Here is a 20,335-nt window from a genome sequence, read left to right as displayed (position 1 = left end):
TTTTTCTAGTTTCTAGTTTCTTCTATAGTCGTTTTTTTTTACTCGGGGGTTCGGATCTTTCGATTCCATACATATTATTTGCTAGTATTTTTCGCATTAGAAAAAATAAAATTAAAATTTATGCAATGCAATAATAGTTGATTTTTTTTTGGGTAATTTACGGCAATCTCTTGATGTAATGTCAAATTACAAAAAAAACCCTATTGTTTGAGTAATTACAACCATTCTTAACTATGAATTATCTTATATGTCCATCATTACAGTGTCAAATTTAGTGGAATCTTCTAGATTATGTGGAATATTATTTAGTTTGTAGCCATTTTACCACATTCGAGCTCCACATTTTGAAACAAGATGATCATAAGACGTGTTTCTTTTCTTGGTGTGTAAAAATATCAGATTGTGGTGAATCAAAAACTGTACTTTTGCACAAAACGAGTACAAACTAGAGAACATTCCACGGAATCGAGAAGATTCTGTTAAATTTGACCTATAAAGATGAACGTGTAGGAAAATTCAGTTGAATGGTAGTTGTAATTACTCAAATAGAAGGAGTTTTTCTGTAATTTAACCTTACCTTAGGCATGACCGTAATTTACCCAATTACATATGCAAATCAAACTTGAACAAAGAATATCTTTTAGTACCAGAACAAAAATTAAAATTACAAAAGTGTGGATTAAATTAGGTAAAATTAATATTTGATGAAAGTAATTTTTTGACACAAACATTGGAACTACTTGGTGTGCAGAGAGAGGCTAAAAGACTTTAGCGCCATTGGGCGGGTTTGGGGTTTCCAGAAATGGCAAAACACTAGATTAAAAGTACACAGCCAAACGCGGCCTTAAAATCCCTTTGTCTAAACAATACATATTACTGCTGAACAAGTGCACGTCTGTGAAGCGGCTCAGAGACTACTTAAAAAGTTGTGCCCTGTTTGGCTTTCTTCTTTTTTTTTTTCTCAATTTTAGGAAAATTTCACGCACACAGAGTTCGGAACACAGACAAACAAAACAGGCCGTCGATCATCGAACAGCCAGAAATTAGGGAAAAAAAAGGGCACAGAAATTCAGGAAATTTTTGAACCTCCATCCACTATTCCTGACTAGGTCAATTTCTCTCTCTCTCTTACTTTTTTCCGTTGAAAATTCAATTGAATTTCTGGGGTTTTTAATTTTTTTGTTCGTCGTCGAAATGTGAACTGGGTTCCGATTCCGATTCATGATTGATTATTGTTTTTCGTCTCTTAAGCTTTTTGTCTAGTTCAATTCAATTGTTTCCTGGGGTTTCGTTTCGTTTCGTTGCGTTTTTTTTTTTTTTAAAAAATAGGTTTGAATTGAATTGATTACCACAATAATTGTGCATTTTTGCAGTATTTTAGCATAATTATTCAAATTCAAGTTAATATCCAAGGAAATTTACTGTTGGGTTTTGAAACTCGAGTTTTTTTGTTAGTCAAAATTGAAAAAAAAAAAATTCCAATTTTTACTCCCTGCAACAATAAAAAATTTGATCTTGTTTTGATATTTAACACGACAGAGCTGTTCCGAAACTTCGATTGAGCTGATCCGTTTCTGGGTTATGTAGAACAGATCACACATGTTCATCATTGTTATAGATTATGGGTTTTATTTACTTGCTTACTGATTTGGATCTGGTATTTTTTCGGATCTTATACAGTTGAAAACGAAAAAGAAAAATGATGGGCCACCATCATTTCACTCGCGTGGACACGCAGGAGCTGAAAGATCATATTTATCGAAAAATCGGGCACCAGAGAGCCGAAAAGTACTTCGACCACCTCAAGAGATACTTGGGTTTGAAACTCAGCAAAACCGATTTCGACAAGAGCTGCGTAAGAACGATCGGAAGAGAAAACATTCACCTCCACAACAAGCTCATTCAGTCAATCCTCCAAAACGCTTGTCAAGCAAAAACCCCTCCACATAAATCTCGAAAAGTCGAAGGACTAAATGTCAAGGTCACAAACGGCTATCAAAGGACTTGTTTACAATCTCTATACGGAGATGCGTTCCCTCAATCCCCACGCAAGTGTAGGTCCCCCGTTAATAGGGATCGCAAGTTTCGTGACCGCCCGAGCCCACTTGGTCCGTTGGGCAAGAGCCCAAGTATGATAACGTGCGAAGAAACAGTTACGAGAAATCAAGAAAATCAAAGCCCAACAGAATTGCATTCTTTCTGTAGTAAGCCTCGAGAAGAAGGTGAGGAGGTTGAACAGATCTTGGAAGGAAACTTCTCTGCTCGAAGCTGGAGCAATATTACTGCCCCTCTTGGCATTTCGGTAAATAATAATGCTCGTAAAGACCGCGATTGTGGGGTTTCTTACAACACGTTTACCGAGAGTTGTCAGAATAGTTGCGAGTTGCCGGGTACGGAATCTTTGAGGAATCTTGTGCAGAAGAAGCTGGCTTTGGAGGGAGTGGGGGTTTCTTTGGAGTGTGCCGTTTTGTTGAATAATAGTTTGGATGTTTTCTTGAAGAGATTGATTAAGCCGTGTTTAGATCTCGCTGGATCAAGGTGTAGTAAACGTGTAAGTATGTCGGATTTCCGTGTTGCAATGGAATCGAAACCTTGTTTACTCGGTCAAGATTGGTCTACACAGCTTGAGAAGATATGCCATTACGACTTTGGGGGGTAAAAGTGGATTTTGTTATATATCTCAACGTAGATTTACACACAGTCTTACGTGTATGCATGGCGTGAATGTGTGTGCAGAACGTGTAGTAGATGCGTATACGTGTAAGATTGGGATATTAATTGGTGTACTTCACATGCAATAAATCGAAAAGCTGGTCAGTTGCGAGCGATTATAAATCCACTCGTCTTGGTCCTAACATGGTATCCACAAAGAGTTTCCGTATACAGAAAAAATAAGCGATGGTTGTTGATCGACGCGCAGGAAATCACGGTACTCGCTGCAACTGCAATAGATAGATGTTAACATAGTTAAGGTAAGCAGATTTTTATCAGCAGTTCTTTTTTCGTTTTTGTTTTAAGAACACATTTAGAATTATATTGTTGTTCGAGTTTGGTATCATTTTTTCGAACTTGTGCTCTGTATATATTTATATTTTTCTTAATCATTTTGCCGGAAAAAAAAATTAAGAGGAACATCGGGTGTTTCATAAAGATCTCATATGTTTTTTTCAGTAATTTCATTAAATGTTACATTATGAAAATTCTGCAAGCAATTAGAGTACAAATATACATAAAACCTCATATCGTATCAATCGAAGAAGTAAACTAATACAAGGAATAGAGAAAAGAAGTAATTCGATTAATGAGAACGTAAACGAGCAACTTCTTGATCTCCATCTTCGATTTTCAGCGGCCGAAATAAACACGTTATTCACTCGTACTAACTTTTGCTAAACCTGCCGTGTAAGTCAAGTAAACAGTCCATAGGTACGAAAACGAGTTTGTTACTAGTGGCTGCACAAATATTTGAAAAACCATGATAAGCAAACCAACAATAGAAGATGGATTATTTCAATTACAGTACGAGAAAAAAACAACAGAAAACTCACCTGTAAATGAACGGGGACGAATTTGAACGTCACGAAATCACAAAACGGCCAATACATTACTCCGTTAATCATGGTAGAGACCAAATCACGGTTCAATCTCGCTACAATTTCCGCACCACTTTCACCTGAGGCACAAAATCGAGTGCCAACTCAATTAATTACAAGAATGGATCAACTATACAAGTCTTATGTCAGATATTAATGAGAGGTCTACGTTTACAAGAAAACCCGAATTCTTTCTTGGTGAATTAACTAAATTCCAATAACCAATGCTCTAATTTGTAACCAAAAGACGTGGTAATCGAAAGTCTAGTACACTAGTACCATTTGAAGCAGAACCCGCATTTCAGATTCTATAAACTACAATTTGAACACAATTTTTTTTCGTTAAAAGAAGCAACACATTTCAAGATACCGAACGGAAAATACTTTGCGATACCTTGGAAAGAAGCATTCACGGAGAGGAAAATGACGGTCATGGAAGGTCCGTATACGGTCTGCCCCAACGCGATTTTCTTAAACGTCGATAAAAGATCGCGCTTTGGGAAAACTCTCGACATGAAATTGTACCAGAAATGCACCGACGGGCCGAGTATCAGCAGCCCGTATCCCGCCATTCGAAGAGTCCTCACTAGATTATATTTCTCAATACTCTCCCCCACAATCGTCTGCATTTAAAAATATCGATTCGTTAAGACACGATTTACGAACACGAAAAGGGGCAGTCTTTTTATATCGAAACACAAAACGAAAAGGGTTTGCATATTGTACACATTGTTAATTAGTAGCAAAACCAAGAAACAGAGTTTAATTGTGAGAGCAAATCAAGAAACAGAGGCGTAATTCGATTATAATTTATTTCTCCGGTACCTGAGAGGAAACGTCGGCGGCGGCGTAGATGAGAGAAGAAGTGATGCTTTTGGTGGAAACGGGTCGGGTCTTGAGCATTCTCAAGTACCAACCCACCAGCCCGGATTTCTCGGAAGACGGAGATACTTTGCTCGGAGGGGGGAATTGGATCCGTTTGTTCTTGCGGAAAATGGGTTGTGTGAAACGGGAAAACTGTTTGATTTGCTGGAGTTGGTAGTTGCCGGTGTTTTTCCGGGCTGCGGCGGGTTCGGGTATGGAGCTTTTGATCCTCGTATTCCACAAATAGTGTAGGGATTGGTGGTCGCGGCGGGTTTTGATCAGTAGGCCGCCGTTCTTTGTTAGTGCGGCGGCCATGGATTCCGGCGATATATCTTGGCAGTGTAATAATGCGAGATTTCCCGGCGAAGGATTTCGGCGGTGCGACGGTGGCGGAGTTTTAGGGAAGGCGGAGGCGTTTGTCGGAGAAAACAGGAAATATAATCGTGGTCAGATATTTGGTGCTCTATAGTCTATTTTACGCCAGAGCGCGCGTGAGCTGCACGCTTTTTAGGGATTCGTTGATGAAGTTTGATATTTATAGTCAATTCTGAAGGGAGCGAGTATGCTCTATTTCTCTACTGCTGCGAGTAGAGTTAACGTAGCCAGCGTCAATGATTTTCGTCCCGTGTTCAGAAGAAGTAAAAAGGGAACAAGTTCCATAAGTTTGGGCAACCTCTTGTGAGTCAGCACCTCCACAATCTACCGACACGTGTCCTCTAGGTACCTGACATGTGGATTTCATTTACACATGCCAAATTTTACCAGGCCCGGCCCGATTAAACTATTTCCAATGATTTAAAACTAGGCTAAATTACAACCACCTCCCTCCCTAAAGTAAAGTGTAGTCACAAAAAAGGCCCTTATCTTTTAGAAATTACATCCAGCACCCTTTAGTTTGTAAATTTAACAAATCTATATATTGTAGGAATGGATGTAATTATGAAAAAACGAAGGAGTTCTTCATAAATTGACATATCTCAGGGAGGCGTTGTAATTTACTCTTTAAAACTATTTATACAAATTACTAGTTTTAAATTGATATAAAAAAATTTAAAAAATATTAGATTGAAATTTTAATAAAGAAAAAGAAAAGGGGAGTATTTGTAAATCAGTCCTTAATTTAACTAGCTTAAAATTACCAACAACTCAATTTTATGCTGCATGATACATTGCATTTGATTTTGAGCTATAACAGCTGTCACATAATAATAATAGGCAACACAAGGGTTTAAAAAGAAAAAAAACATTAAATGAAAAAACATTTGTTTTATCCTATATATATATAATTATATATATGTTCTTTCTTGTGCAAGTAATGTGTAGACATACATCCTTAGCATCCAAAGTCATAGGGCACCAACCCTTTCAGTTCTGGTCCATTTAGCTTGTTGTTCTCATAACTGCAAATTAAAATAAAATTAATTAATTATCCATCAATAGAAATATTATAAGTTTAAGACTATATATCAAAATTAAATAAACTTGGAACTAAATACATTTAAAAATGCTACGCGCGCCCAAAACAAAACAGTTCGTAATAAAGATGCCATCGTTCGAAAAACTAATCGAATCTTGCAGGAAAATTCGACAACATTACCAACATTAATAGAAGAACATACCAAAAAAAAAAAAGTGTTGTAAATATTTATTTTCATGCCCTTAACTTGTACATATTTGAATTATGACCACAATTATTCTTAAATAGCAAAGGATTAACTACAATTCTGCAATAAGAAAATAAAATACCTCTCCATAGGAAAAGATCCAAACGGGCCGTCGACCGGTATTGTTCCACAAAGATGGTTGTTAGAGACATCACTGCAATTCATACATTGTACAAGAAGCAAACACAACATAAATCTATTTATTTTGTTTCTCATTATAAATATAAATAAATTAATTAATTAATTAATTTCGAAAAAAGTTTATCACTAACAAAACTTTGAGGTTCGATAGAGTGGTGAGCTCCCTTGGAATCGATCCAGTCAGCTTGTTATCATTTAGCCGTCTACAAACATTAAATATATTCGATTCAACCACTTGAAAACGCAACTCAAAAACGATTAAATTAAGTGATTTATAATATACTCACAGAAATCTAAGGGACTTCAAATTAGCAAAAGACTTTGGTATATTCCCATTGAATTTATTTCCATACAGATCCATGCTAACAAGTTTTGCCAAATTGCCCAACTCCTTCGGGATTCTCCCTCCAATGTTGTTTTTGTAAAGTTCCCTGCAATTAGTGCATAATACTTTTATCCCTTTGCCATTTTATACATATAGTAAATTTGACGATACGAGAACGCGACAAAAATTACGCTACAAAGATTGATGATCGGTGCATAAATGCCGGGAAAAAAGCTAGCGCAGCCGTTAAAAATTGGATCTTTAGTTATAACAAGAAAAACATAAAAACAAATAACTTTTTCCATCCCATTAATCAATTATTTATAACAATTAAAAGTACGATATATGATCCGAAAATGAAGATAAAATATAGTTAATTAAGTGATAAAAGGTAACGCAACCGTTAAAAATTGGATCTTTAGTTATAACAAGAAAGACATAAAAATAAAAATAAACCACTTTTTCAATCCCTTCGATCCGAAACCGAAAACGGAGATAAAAATATAGTTAATTAACCGATAAACGAGAGGGTTTAGAGTAATTACAAATACTGAAGGTGCTTTAATTCACCTAGCTCTGGACCCAAAGTACCAGAAATGTTGGAATTTCCCAAGTCCCTACAGATCAAATCAAATTAACATTAAAATCAACAATTTTTTATTTTTTTTTAAATAGCAGTAAATAAATTAAAGAAAAAAAAAAAAAAAGGAAGATCTTACAAGCGGACAACATGGTTATTAGAATCACAGGTAACATGAAACCAGGTACAAGGGTTTACAAGAGTTGGATCCCAGCTCTGTAGAACATTTGTCGGGTCTGAAAACCTGGTTCTCAAAGCATGTAGCGCATTTCCTGCAATAAATCAAGAAAACTCTGATTTTAATTATTTTTAAATTTGAATAAAAAAAGAAGATTTTTTGGGAGATGGGTTCTTCATGAATTCAATCGAATAAGAAACCCTTTGAAGTAATTAGACAGAAACCCAACAAAATAATAGATACACGGTTCAAGAAAAAGAAAAAAAAAAGACTCCAATCAATGAAGCAGAATTCTTGACATAGCAATTAAGCAGTTAATTCATATGTACATACATACATACATGATATATATACATACAAAAATACAAAAAAAAAAGTAGAAGTTGTTACCTTCAGAATTAGTGGAGAATGCTGCAGAAAAGAAAGAGAGAAAAATGGGGAAGAAGAGAGAGAGGAGAGAATGAAAAGCCATCTTAGAGAGAGAAAGAGAGAGGAGAGAGAGAGAGAGGGTGGAAATGAAAGAATGTATTATATTATATATATATATATATAAAGAAAGAAAGAAAGAAGAAGAATAAGAGGATACTGTAGGGACAATAGTGGACAGTGTGTAGTCAATGTTGGACGAAAACTTAGACGATTGGCTAACTCAAATTAAAAATTAAATTAAAGTAAATATATAATAAATATTAATATAAATAAATAAATAAATAGTTGTTGAAATTATTGGAGGTGTGAAATTTGATATGACAGAAAAGTACTATTCAACGCAGGAGAAGTCACGCTTTAGGCTGTGGGGGAGTTGAGGTGTGGGGTCCACGTATTCTTTTGTTCTTTGACAAGAACCAAATATAGTTTCTTTAATAAAATTAAATAATAATAATAATAATAATAATAATAATAATAATAAGGGACCACTTGGATCGATCTTATGTACAAACACAACTATTTCACGTAGGGATTCAAATTGTGTTTTTAAGTTCGGACAGTCTTCTATTCACTTGAGAAGGTTGTTAGAAATACCCTATAGATGTAAAGATTGCTTTTTTATTTTTGTTTTTCCTCTAAATATTATTGCCAGGAAATTTTATTTATTTTTATCTATATGGTCAATGATCAAAAAATTTTAGTGTAAATTACGGTCAACCCCTGACGTAAAGTTAGATTACGAAAAAATCTCTCATCCTTCAACTATGATTTTCTTACATGTCCATCATTGCAGTGTCAAATTTAGTAGAATATTTTATATGTTATGGAATATTTTCCAATTTGTACTCGTTTTACCATTCAAGCTCGACATTTTGAAACAAGATGATCATAAAATGTGTTGCTTGGCTTGTGCAAAAATATTTTTACACAAAACGAGTACAAACTAGAGAACATTCGCCGAAATCTAGAAGATTATATTGAATTTGATACTATAAAAGTGGACGTGTAAAAAGATTCATAGTCAAGAAAGTTAATTATAATTATTACTCAAACGAGAGGGTTTTTTTTTGTAATTTGATCTTACCTTCAAGAGTGATCGTAATTTACCCTAAATTTTTATACATAGACGAAAGCAAATGTAGCAACACTATCTTTAAAAGATCAATATATTCAGAATACAGTAAACAATGGTAGTCTCATATACACACGTTGATGAAACTAAACAAAATAAGTTTTGAGAGATAGATAACAAATCAAATGAAATGAAATATCAAATATATTTCATAAACAAATATCAACATTTTCTTGAAATTTAGAAGAAAAATATATATATAAATGCAGTTCACAAACACTACTCATACTTCTCCTTCCACAACCCTCTTTCTTTCCTCTTCTTCAGCTTCAATCCAAGCAGCCTATACACACATTTCCAATAAATCATCAATTAATCCTCATAATATGTTTTCATGGTAAAATTAAAATTAAAATTAGAATTAAATAAAAAATATTGAAAAAAAAGAATCTTGCCTTATCTCGTTGAAGTCTAGAAACATGAGGGCGTATCGAATTCCCTAAGCTCAACCCTCCCCATGCATCCTTCATCTCCTTCTCTCTCATCTCTCTACGAGAAACTGAATGATGTCTAGTGACATCATCTTTCTGCTCGGTGGTGGGACCCGGTTTTTCCCTCTCCAACCTCGACTTATGTTTCACTAAAACCTGGTCCAAACTGCCCTCACCATCCAACAAAAACTCATTCCTCTTCGGTTTTACTCTCATTTCTTCATCCGCACGAAACTCCAACTTCTCCTTTTCCAGCCTCGACAAGTGCTTCACCGACAACACACTGTCCAAACTCTCGTAATTCTTCTCTCCACACGGCGTCTTATTTTCTTTCCCTATCGAATCTCCGTTCGAACAAATCGGGGTTTCCGATTTGTTCCTATCTTTAGCTTCCTGCACCTCCCTTTCGAGCCTCGACATTCGTTTCACCAGAACCTTATCCAAACTAGGCGGAGGAGCACAATCTTGTTTCTCACGGTCGATTATTCCTCCTCGAGACGAAGAACTTAAATTATCATCGTTCTTTCTCGCATTATTTTTGGCTTCTAGAACCTCCCTCTCGAGCCTCGTCAAACGCTTCACAAGAAATTTGTCTAGGCTCGGAAGTTCGGATTCACCTCTCCTCCCACAAAAAGACGAAATTCGGCCAGACCCCTCAAAAGGGCGATTTAGACCTTTCACTTCGGCCAAAGCAGCATTTAGACCACTCGTTGCAACTATAGTGGCTAGCGAAGCTAGTTCCTCTTCTTTCAAGCGTCGAATCCTATCCAGCATCATATCCACTATTTTATCCCTACTACCAAACTTCTCCGATTTCTCATTACAGCTGTCCTTATCCACAACTGCTGACTCAGCAGCATCCGATTCACATTCCGAAGTGACGTCCGAATCACAGTTTTCGTCGGGGTTTTCGCTGATTCTCCGCAACAACTCTTTAAATTCGTCTTTGTTGATCGAGGGGCAGTGCGCGAGCTTCACAAGAGCTGCTTTAACCGCAGCAGCTACTTGTTTATCAACCTCGAAAGCCGTTTCGATAGTCGCCGAAACACTATGTGTGGTGTCTTTAGCCGATACTATTTCTATATTGTAATGGCTTTTTGCAGGGTCCGATATATCGTTCATTATAACACCAACCTCCCCCGCAGCTTCAAAAGCTTCCGAAGCAGCAGCTTCTGCTTTCGAAAGCTCAGCTTCTGCTTCTTTACTTTCAATCCTTTTTTCAAGAAAAAAAAAAAGCAATGTTAAAACCTAAAATCGAAGCAAAATACGAAATTGTACAAGGGTTTATTATTTATTTATTTATTACCTGGCTGCTTGAAGTATACGACACCAAGAAGCTTCGACCATAGCGGCTTTACGAGCCTCCATTGCTTTATCCGCTGCTTCTTTGATTGCGATTTTTTCTCTAAGTACCCTCGAGTAGTGTGGATTTGAGTCGCCGAGAGTTTCATCGAGAGTCGAGTGCATTCCATCCACTTCCTGTACGTATTAAGGATTAGCATCGAGTATTTCTCTACGTAAAAAAAATTCGTCACTAAATCGACTAGTTTATGCAGAGAGTAAACATACCTGAAGCATCTTAATTTTCCTCTTCAAATAAGGCTCCACTTTTTTCCTCGGAAACCAATTCAGAGGTGACGTTTTTCGACGAGGAGGCTTGGATATTTGGGATGTGAGTTTGTTCAAAGCGTTTAGGCTCGACCGCACCGCATCCTTCGCTTTACTATTCTGTACCACAAATTGTATCAACAGATTCAAATAGTGATTTTCGAATAGCGACAAGAATTATATCGACAACTAAAAACGAAGTTCCGATTCTGCAGTCGGGTTTTAAACGAACCGCAAGAGACTAAAGAAACGATACTATCACACACACACACAGCTACCCTTCACTAAAACCAAACCACAATACAAATCTCTCCGAGACAACAGAATTAAGTAAAACTCACCACGGTTACGAAAACTAAACCGTAAACAAAAACTCCGGGATTGAGTAATTAACCATGAAACAATTATCTCAGAGACTGTAGAAAACTTAGTAACTCATGATAAATACATAAATCCCATTTTGCAGAGATTTACAGTTACATACCATTTTCCAGTTTAAAACCTAGTAATTCATCACACATATACAGAAACCCTTCACTTAAATTAAACCATGAAAACAATAAACCCTAGTTCAAGAATCCAAAGAATGGATACTAAATCAGAAATTAAATTAAATTGAAAAATAATATTAATAAGAAAATTAAAAAGCAGAAAAATAAAAAAAAACCTTTCCAATCTTAGAAGCAGAGGTCACAGATTCCTTCGGGCTATTCTCTTTCTCAAGACAACCCATATCAATACAACCAAGATCCATTCTTTTTGTTTTTTCTTCGATTAATCCGATGAATACAAACTGAGCAGTTTTCTTGATTTGTTGATTTATAGCGCGGAAGAACTGAAATTCTCGAAAAGGGTTTCACCGATTGATGTGAGAGAAATTCGTTCAAGGAGAATTGAGAGTGGGTTTGTTTGATTTTGGGCGAATAGAGAGAAATTCAGAAGAGGAGTGTTGTGATTCTTGATATCGGATTTCAGGGTTTTGTTATTTTTCTTGTTTTAGTAAATGAAGAAAAAAAGTATCCGTTGCAAGGGCGAATTTTTTTGGGTTCCCAACGGTCGAGTGGAGAGGGGGTATCGCGTACATACGGGTGTAGGATGTTACGGTGAAACCATTTCGCTTAATAGGCAACGGATCAGATGAACAGATCTCATCCACTTGTTTTTGCGTCTCTTTTTATTTATTTAATTTTTTAATTAATTACAATTTTGGTAGAGTATTCAAAGTGGATCGTACTTGGACCGATCCGGATCGGTTCTTGCATACACACACTTTAACACACTTTTTGTACACACACTCACAATTTTGACACACACACACATATACACGCATACGGCATACATAAACCTTTGACACACTTTTGGTACAAACACACACACACTTCAACACACTTTTACACATACGTGTATACACACACCCCAACACCCTTTTCACACACACATACATATACACACACTCTATACCCTTTTTGCGTGGACACACATAAACACTCGCACACAATTTTGGCACACACATACAATAATTACAGAACTACCACTCATCAAGTAATTGGAGAATCGTCACTCAAACAAGTAATTACAAAAGCGCCACTTAGTAGTAATTAAAAGTAAATACGAGCGCCGATGAAATTCACTGGATGTAGCATATAACAAATCTCATTTTTCTCACATCATTTATTAATTTTTGAAGGGTTTCATTTAATACAACACTGAAGAAGTGACCATTCTTGATATAATATCCACTGTATTATAAGACATGATATTTCTTAATCCAACAACTAATTAAGAAATTAATTATCCATTACACAAAATTAGTGAAATTATAACATCTTCGTATTATCTCTGATCCATTTTGTAGCAACCCACTTCTCTCCCTTCACAACTGCACAGCTTCCATGTAGTGATGTCTGCAACACACACACACACACACACACACACACAAAAAAAAAACAAACAACAAACTGTGTCAATAAAATAAAAATTTAAAGATATTGTGTTTCTTTTTAAATGATGCAACGAAAAAGATATATCGAAATATATATAATTATTACCTGATCAATTGTTCCATTAGGAAATAACGAATAAAACAGAAGCCCGTCACCTCGTCTAGGCTTCACCTTCAAACCTATGCAGCCTTCGTAATCATATCCTATATCCATGTTCGACCCATTCTGACATTCGTTCGTAAAAACGGGAACATGGTTCGACCCATTAGCCAATAAATAAATATATATATATATATATATATATATATATATATATATATATACATATATATATATATTTTCAAGATATGTTGTCGATGATGTTATTACCTCAAACGGGAACATAGTTTCTCCACCTTCCTCCACATCAGACAAGTACAACAAAAAGGACGCAATCTGTAAAGAGAAAAAAAGTGTGAGAATTGAGTTTCGAGATGTAACGAACGAAGTGGACCGAGTTTGGACATATTTACCCTTTGGCTGTGCTGTGGGCCATACTCTGCTGGATTGAACGAGTCGTAGTGAGAGACGTATCTTTGTCCGATCTCATACCGAAGAACATTGAAAGCCTGCAATATGGTGATATGGGACTATCTCAGAAATGACCTGTAATAAAAAAAAAAATTGTTTCTTTTTCAACTATCGAGACTCGAGTGCATATCAAGATTTTGATTTTGTTCCTTTTGATAAAATTTCTTCTAGGATCAAGATTTGCAATAGTTAGTAATTTTTCGGATTTATACGACAGCCCGTTTTATACTTGCCTCACCGTGACTCCTAGGTAACATTGTCGCTCTAGCAATTTTCCTCTCGATAAATTCCAAAGTTCCTGTATTGTCTTCCCATGCACTGACAAATGCCCCCGAACTGTTGCATGGAGAAATGTAATGGATGCACCCGAAAATCAATCAATTGAGTGTGATCAATATCGGTTTGTAAAAAAAATTGACGGGACATAAAATCAACTCGTTATATAAGACAATCAATATAGCTATTCAAATCGTGTTAATTTCAACGTTTTCAACATGAGCAAAGGCCATGGAATATTTATCGAGAATAAATTTCCCTTTTCAAAGAAAGTAATAATATATGCCGGAAAACTAAGAGCAACGTCTTGCTCGAGAATCAAATTATGATTCGAGGAAAAAAGACGAAAATCACCAAAAAGATCCCCCAAACGAGAAAAGAGTCGATACCTTGTTCTGATACCCTTTGTACTCTCAGCAGTCTCTCCCTTTCGCAGAGCAAGTGACGATGGTCTAAGCTTTGTTTTAGTAATTTTAATTACATTTTGGCACTGTTCATCTGTCGCAAAATTAGGATAATAAACAGCCCGTGGTTTCCAACTCAGGACCTGCACCAACATTGAGGTATAACTCAGAACAGGATTCAGTTCCAATTACGCGCATCTTAAAAATTTAAAATGCACCCGATTCTCTTGGTAATGCATATGTTGAAAAGAATACGAACGTATGTTTTTGTAATAACCCTATTAATCAAGCAATCTAAGATCGAAACGGTGTTATATATATACCTCAAACTATACACTCTACAAAAGCCCCTTGATAAGCAATTAGTGATCTAAGATCGAAACGGTGTTTCATCAAACAATACATTGATCACAAGGAAGAACAAAACAAACACTTGTACCGATTAACAAGATTACGAGATAATCGAAACATTTTCGAAACCCCAATATTAAAAAAAAAGGGCAATTCAGACGAGGAAAACCTGAAACGGTATAGAAGCGATGGAATCCTCTCCACTTTCACCATGAAACAAAGCATCGCCTTCTTCAATTCGAGATTCTTCCACCAATTTATGCCTAAATTTACCCCTATTGGCATCCTGCACCCCCAAATTAAAAAAAAAAAATCAAAATTCAAATCAAATACATAAAGACCAATTTGAAAAAAAAGGAGAAAAAGGAAATTACTTGAGATATGATAATGGATCCAAATAGTCCAGCAAGGAAGAAACACAGGCACAAGAAGAAAACAATCGGCAATCTTAGTTTTTTGGCTGCGTCGATACCCAGAAGAACTCTTTTCCCTTTGTATTTCATGATTTGACTTTTGGGGATCTTAGTCAGAATGCGTCAATCGACACGAGTCGAGGTTTCCGCCATAGATTTTGCACAAGATTCCGTGCGTAATCAATCAATCAAAGCTGATGATGTCTCTCAAATGCGAGGAAAACGCCGTTCGGATGTCGGAAAAAGCCCGCGTTTACTTCTTGTGTTGTTTCGGCATTTAAGTCTTTTTGCCAAAAAGTGATTTTGGCAACTTATTCATAATCCCACTTCTACTATTAGCCACCATCAACATTAAACCAAATTAGGCAGTGTAGAATTTAATGCAATTGTCAACTGTCGATCGTATCGAATTTGTTACATATAGTTTGCAAACTAGTGTACGAGAGTATAGATTTACCCAGTGAACTATACGGTTGGTTGCGGGAACCATTTAAACAAAATACAAATCACCTCACTGTACTAAAACATTTTTCAATTGAGAAAATTGGTTATTAAGAATGAATTAATTACCATAATTTAAAGTTATTTATACGTTTAATTGTTTTAATAATTTAAGTAGTTATGGACTGAAGCCCACAAATAAACTAAAGAAAATCCATAAACAACTTAATTTTTTTATACTTGGGACTACATTTTAAATTTGGCCCATATCCTTAATTATGAATGAGCTTGAGCCCATAATAATTTTAGCCCGGTACATCAAATTATTATATTTTTTTTCGAGGAATATTAATAAATGCATTAAATTAGTTTGTAATATCATGCTATAATAATTGAATTTATCATCCCTGTATCAAAACTATCGATTTTTTGTTTTGAGGAATATCAAAACTATCGAATTAATAAAGGAATTGATCCGCCCAAAAACACTATTGCTAATTTTGACATGATTTTTAGTAGGGTCAGTAAATATTTATTTTATAAAAAAGTACGATCATATGCTTCACTAATATGGTAAGTATGAAACTTGGTTCGATCAAGTTTAAATACGTATAACAAATCAGGTTCCTGAAGATCGAATCGATCAAATTGCTTATCAAATATAAATTCAAAATATAATTTATACACTCGATAATTTTTTAAAATAAAAGAGAGAAAATTTAGACAATGGTGACATATTTGTACCAAAAGGACAAAAAATATATACCCCATCAAATTTTGGAATTTAATCACCAAACCTATATAATAATTAATTAATAAATAAATAAATACATTTATATAAATGGATAGAATCTTTTATTAGAAAATTAATTAATAATTAGAAACGGATAAAATAGAGAAGGAAATCTCTGTGCAAAAATAGAAGGGCAGATTTATTTCATTTTCTTCACACATTATTCCCATTTTCCGCGAAGCTACTGCCGCCAATTCCTCCATCTTCAATCCCACACTACACGACGAGAGATTTCAGTAATTTCTTCGAAACAGGCAGAATTCGAATTTTATTTTCGTCGTTTTTCGTTTCTATTTTTACATAAATAAATTCACAATTTTGGGGTTTTTGCAGGACCGATTTTGGTAGCAGGAACCGCCCATTTTGGTAATTGGAGTTTGTATGACGAGCGCATCGGAGCTGTTCTACAGCCGGAGGTCTCGATTCGGTCGGAATTCGGATCCTTTCGGTGTCGGGGCGGATTTGGATTCGCCTCCGCCTCCCGATCGGACCAATCGCCGCAGTCGCCATTTCAACAGTCCCGGCGGCAGTCACGCTCGCCGCGATCGGCTCGAGCCCGACGGATGCGATCCTTTCCGACGGTCGATTCACCAGCTCAGGCAACCCCTGCACCGCCGTCCTTCCCATCCACCTCAAGTGAGAATCCCCCCCCCCCCCCCCCCCGCCCCCCCTCCCCACCCCAACCCCTCTTTAAGAAAGTCTGTTGCAGTTGGGATTAGTTGATGTATATAGCTGGTTAGGGTTTGCTCGTTGATGATATTTGATGCTTGAAGAGTTTTGTTCATATTGTTTATGATTTCGTACTTTTTGCTAAGAGTGTGTTAATTTTCAAATGGTTTATAAATGTGAAAATATGATTTTGTAGTTTTGGAAATTTGCACATTCTCTCGTGACACTATACAAATAAGAAATTTGCTGCTCTTTCCCGTGACCAAGTTCATCGTGTCTGTACTGTTCCGAATTCTTTGTGCGAGAAGAACAGTTTTGCTGTTTAACGAAAGTAACCGGCATTCCTTTTATAAATTAAAAGGGTCTAGGAAATTTTAGTCACTTTTGTTTGCAAATATCAAAATCAGGCATGCTTCAAGTGTGAACCAGTAATCGGGGTTTAAAACATGATACTGATTTGGATTTCATGAAGAACCAAACACGGAAATTGGTTTCATACTCGTTTTAACTTTTAATATCTAAGTTGAGTGGTAGGTTATTTGCGCTTGTCTATTTTCACTCTTACTTCTTGTTTACATTCAGTTTCCCTATGGAAAATTCTTCACATTGGAACGTTGTCTCCAACGAAAAATCAAGGGTTTCGTAAAAACTTCTTTCCCGGTCAATGTCTGCCTAGATGTTGTTATGATGATATATAGTTTGAAGTTCAACTTTCTCACTTGGGGTCTCATAAAAACTTGTGTTGTTTGACTGCAATATTTGTTGTTAATTGACATGCAAAATCTCAAGTTTGAAGCTGCCGTTTGTGTGCATGCCTAACGCATGTGTTATATATTGGAAAATGCTTATTCTGCAAGAGTCGAAAAAATAGGTTCGCTCTTGTGAAATGACATATTATTTTTTTTGATTGCAAACAACCCCGGCATGTTTGATATGTACCATCTTAAAACTTTGGAGCAGTACCCGTATTAACTATCTTTCCGAGTATAAGTTTATTGTCTTATTATATATACACTCTTGCTTGTTGTATTCAGTCACCCTGTGGAAGATTCATCACATCAGAACTTTTCCGAGGAGAAATCTACTTTAAATAAGGCTTTCACTAGAACTTCTTTCTTTCCTTTCTAAAATCTATTTTCCCTTCTAAAATATTGAAATTATATTTTTCAAGTTTGACTATCACACCCAAAATTCATTTATATATTGGGTTAATTTGGTCCTGTTTGACTACGCCATTTGCTGTTTAATTCAGATGCTTTGACTCTTAAGTTTGATGTTTGTGTGTATGTTCATTTATACATTGTTGCATCAGAGGCTGTCAATTTTATTTTTTTTCGTAAGAAGCCAAACTAATTGCCACTCCGGTAATTTGACTTCTTGTATAGTAAGTTAGTCCCTGCAGTTTGGTATTAACTATTTAACTTCTATGGTTGCATACTAAGTTTGAGTGATATTCTATTTTGTTAAAACGGTAAAATCGATGTCAACCCTTCTTTTCAGAGCTATCTCGCATCTTTTTGACCAGTCTATGCATATGAAAAATGAATGTAAACGTAAACATTCAAAGGGGAAACCCTTTTGAACCATTCCTTTTGCTTGCTTAATATAATATATATCCTTCCATTGACGCGGTCAGGAACACGAACCAATTCGGCTTGAAGAAGTTGGCCACCAAATTTCTCCAGGAAATGTTAGCCACACTGGAAATCACGTTAGCGTACGTGATAGGGCGAGAGTCAATGGGAATGACAGGCTCCCTGGACCTGTGCTGCTTGCTAGAGAAAGGCTTTTGCAAAGGCTTAGAGGCGTAACTCTCTCTGGTAGCAGGTATAGTTTCCATCTCTATACGTAAACGTAAATAAATAGAACCTTGTCGGGGCATTGTCCATTTAAACATATTATGACTATCGAATGTTTGTTTTGACCTGTAGGCGGAATAATCGGAGTTCGTCAAACAACATTGCAATAGGCGAAGATTTTAGGCTGGTCGATGCTGGAGATTGGGAAACAGAAATATCTAGGGATTGGGTTACTTCAGTCACCCACTCAACAGAGTCCATTGCCCATCAAACGAGCAGTAGACCACCTGGACTCACTCAAGAGGCACTCACCTCTTTGCGCATCGAGATTTTCTCTCTCCAAGAGAAAACCAACGCACATAACATGTCAAGGGATTTAAAGGAGTGCAGTATTTGCCTCGAGAGTTTTTCGGAGGGAGAAAAGCTGACGTGTCTGCCATGCGGACATAGGTACCATTTTTGCTGCTTGGGTCCTTGGGTACGTACATGTGGCGACTGCCCGTATTGCCGTAGGAGTATTTATGCGACTGTTGACTGAGTAAACGAGAGAATCTTGAAAGTTGAACCCTTTCTTTTTTTAAGATCCCTTTTTTCGTGCTGTATCGATTTTGTTGTTGACTTTGATCTTTTTTTTTTTTTTTTTGATTTTGTGAGGTTTTTGTTTAAATTCTGACAGAAAGAAATGTAAGTATAATTAGAATGTCGGTAGATTAGCTTTGAATTAGAAAGATCAACTAATGGGAAATCATATAGCCTGTAATAATGTGTATTTGTTATTTGTTAATTATTTTGTTTGTTTTATAATGTTTTTTTATTGTTTTATAATTGTATTTTTTATAATGTTTTATAATGTATTTGATAGCAGAGGAATTGGTTTGTATTATTGCATGTTGTAATATGTTATAGCATGATAATTCAGGTGTGTCTGAATCTGGGAGGCAGCTTCTTGGGAAGGTTTTAGCAGAGAAGCTAAAGTGGGCCAATTATGTTTTTATTTTCTTATTTCTTTTAATTTTAAATAAGTTGTATTTTGATTTTCAGACAAAGATTTGATTTAGCATTCAATGATCAAGATTTAATTAAGGTTGGCTTCTAAAGTAAGCAAATAGCTACTTCAAATTGAATAATTCACCATTAGTACTAACCTTTTTTTTCCCTCTTTGAAAATGAAACTTAACAAATTCTTGCAATCAATATAATTTTCTATTGCAACCAGTCAATTCAAATTAGGGTTCGTAATTATATATTAGGTATCTAGAACAATTAGATTTCCTCTTTTTACTTATTTCATGTTTTTTTTTTCTTGTTGACAAAGGAATCACAATTATTAGGGATGGAAATCGGATGAGAATATGCACTTTCCTGAAAAAAAACATCGATTTTGTTCTGGAGTGAAAACTCATTCCAATTCCAAAAATATCAAAAATTGGAACGGAAAAACTCGTTCCATAATCAGAAATTTTCGGACCATAATCGGCAAAATTTGGAAGATTCTATTTTTTTGGTCATTCAAAATATAAACACATACTATCGGGAAAAAAAATCGCAGCCGAAATTTTGGGAATTCATAATGAAAATTAATTTTTCAAAATCGTAAAATTTGGAATCGGAACCAGCAGAAATTAGAAATTCTGATGCAGACACTATCTAAACATGGTGCAATTTGTTGAAATGACAATTCTAGATTGGCGTGACAAAAGGATTCAAATTATTGGGGTAATATATTCCAAA

At 35.7% G+C, this 20,335-nt stretch overlaps 6 protein-coding genes across 8 annotated transcripts; 2 read left to right on the top strand and 4 right to left on the bottom strand.

Moving 5' to 3' along the window:
- Nucleotides 1-722: 722 nt before the first annotated feature.
- LOC105957489 (uncharacterized) lies at nt 723-3,150 on the top strand. Its single transcript, XM_012981409.2, has 2 exons — nt 723-1,109; nt 1,681-3,150. The coding sequence occupies exon 2, from the start codon at nt 1,700-1,702 to the stop codon at nt 2,657-2,659; it is 960 nt and encodes a 319-aa protein (XP_012836863.2). The 5' UTR covers nt 723-1,109; nt 1,681-1,699; the 3' UTR covers nt 2,660-3,150.
- On the bottom strand, nt 3,142-5,181 carry LOC105957490 (uncharacterized). Its single transcript, XM_012981410.2, has 4 exons — nt 4,419-5,181; nt 3,988-4,216; nt 3,549-3,673; nt 3,142-3,453 (listed from the first exon to the last, which is right to left on the bottom strand). The coding sequence occupies exons 1-4, from the start codon at nt 4,770-4,772 to the stop codon at nt 3,367-3,369; spliced, it is 795 nt and encodes a 264-aa protein (XP_012836864.2). The 5' UTR covers nt 4,773-5,181; the 3' UTR covers nt 3,142-3,366.
- Nucleotides 5,182-5,636: 455 nt separating this feature from the next.
- Nucleotides 5,637-7,849, bottom strand: LOC105957491 (leucine-rich repeat protein 2). Its single transcript, XM_012981411.2, has 7 exons — nt 7,736-7,849; nt 7,307-7,439; nt 7,133-7,204; nt 6,550-6,693; nt 6,394-6,465; nt 6,204-6,275; nt 5,637-5,857 (listed from the first exon to the last, which is right to left on the bottom strand). The coding sequence occupies exons 1-7, from the start codon at nt 7,815-7,817 to the stop codon at nt 5,791-5,793; spliced, it is 642 nt and encodes a 213-aa protein (XP_012836865.2). The 5' UTR covers nt 7,818-7,849; the 3' UTR covers nt 5,637-5,790.
- Nucleotides 7,850-8,926: 1,077 nt separating this feature from the next.
- Nucleotides 8,927-12,217, bottom strand: LOC105957492 (myosin-2 heavy chain-like protein). 2 transcript variants are annotated; one of them, XM_012981413.2, is made up of 5 exons: nt 11,613-12,217; nt 10,907-11,065; nt 10,644-10,816; nt 9,302-10,550; nt 8,927-9,189 (listed from the first exon to the last, which is right to left on the bottom strand). In XM_012981413.2, exons 1-5 carry the CDS (start codon nt 11,697-11,699, stop codon nt 9,130-9,132), a joined length of 1,728 nt encoding a protein of 575 aa, XP_012836867.2. In that variant the 5' UTR covers nt 11,700-12,217; the 3' UTR covers nt 8,927-9,129. The 2 variants fall into 2 exon arrangements, with proteins under 2 accessions (XP_012836867.2, XP_088679799.1); XM_088823673.1 differs by lacking the exon at nt 8,927-9,189 and having other exon boundaries at nt 9,201-10,550; nt 11,613-12,121.
- A 365-nt stretch (nt 12,218-12,582) lies between these two features.
- Nucleotides 12,583-15,294, bottom strand: LOC105957493 (putative prolyl 4-hydroxylase 9). The gene is made up of 8 exons (XM_012981414.2): nt 14,864-15,294; nt 14,659-14,775; nt 14,124-14,281; nt 13,692-13,794; nt 13,401-13,496; nt 13,258-13,323; nt 12,994-13,113; nt 12,583-12,849 (listed from the first exon to the last, which is right to left on the bottom strand). Exons 1-8 carry the CDS (start codon nt 14,990-14,992, stop codon nt 12,763-12,765), a joined length of 876 nt encoding a protein of 291 aa, XP_012836868.2. The 5' UTR covers nt 14,993-15,294; the 3' UTR covers nt 12,583-12,762.
- Nucleotides 15,295-16,218: 924 nt separating this feature from the next.
- Nucleotides 16,219-19,408, top strand: LOC105957494 (RING/U-box superfamily protein). 2 transcript variants are annotated; one of them, XM_012981415.2, is made up of 4 exons: nt 16,219-16,390; nt 16,470-16,772; nt 18,442-18,632; nt 18,737-19,408. In XM_012981415.2, exons 2-4 carry the CDS (start codon nt 16,518-16,520, stop codon nt 19,140-19,142), a joined length of 852 nt encoding a protein of 283 aa, XP_012836869.2. In that variant the 5' UTR covers nt 16,219-16,390; nt 16,470-16,517; the 3' UTR covers nt 19,143-19,408. The 2 variants fall into 2 exon arrangements, with proteins under 2 accessions (XP_012836869.2, XP_012836870.2); XM_012981416.2 differs by having other exon boundaries at nt 16,234-16,372.
- Nucleotides 19,409-20,335: the final 927 nt, after the last annotated feature.

This window comes from Erythranthe guttata, chromosome 2, assembly GCF_056151865.1.
Source record: "Erythranthe guttata isolate IM_541 chromosome 2, IM_541, whole genome shotgun sequence".
NCBI classification, from domain to species: Eukaryota; Viridiplantae; Streptophyta; class Magnoliopsida; order Lamiales; family Phrymaceae; genus Erythranthe; species Erythranthe guttata.
The sequence above is the reverse complement of the archived record's forward strand: the minus strand, read 5'-3'. Positions and strand labels throughout refer to the sequence as shown.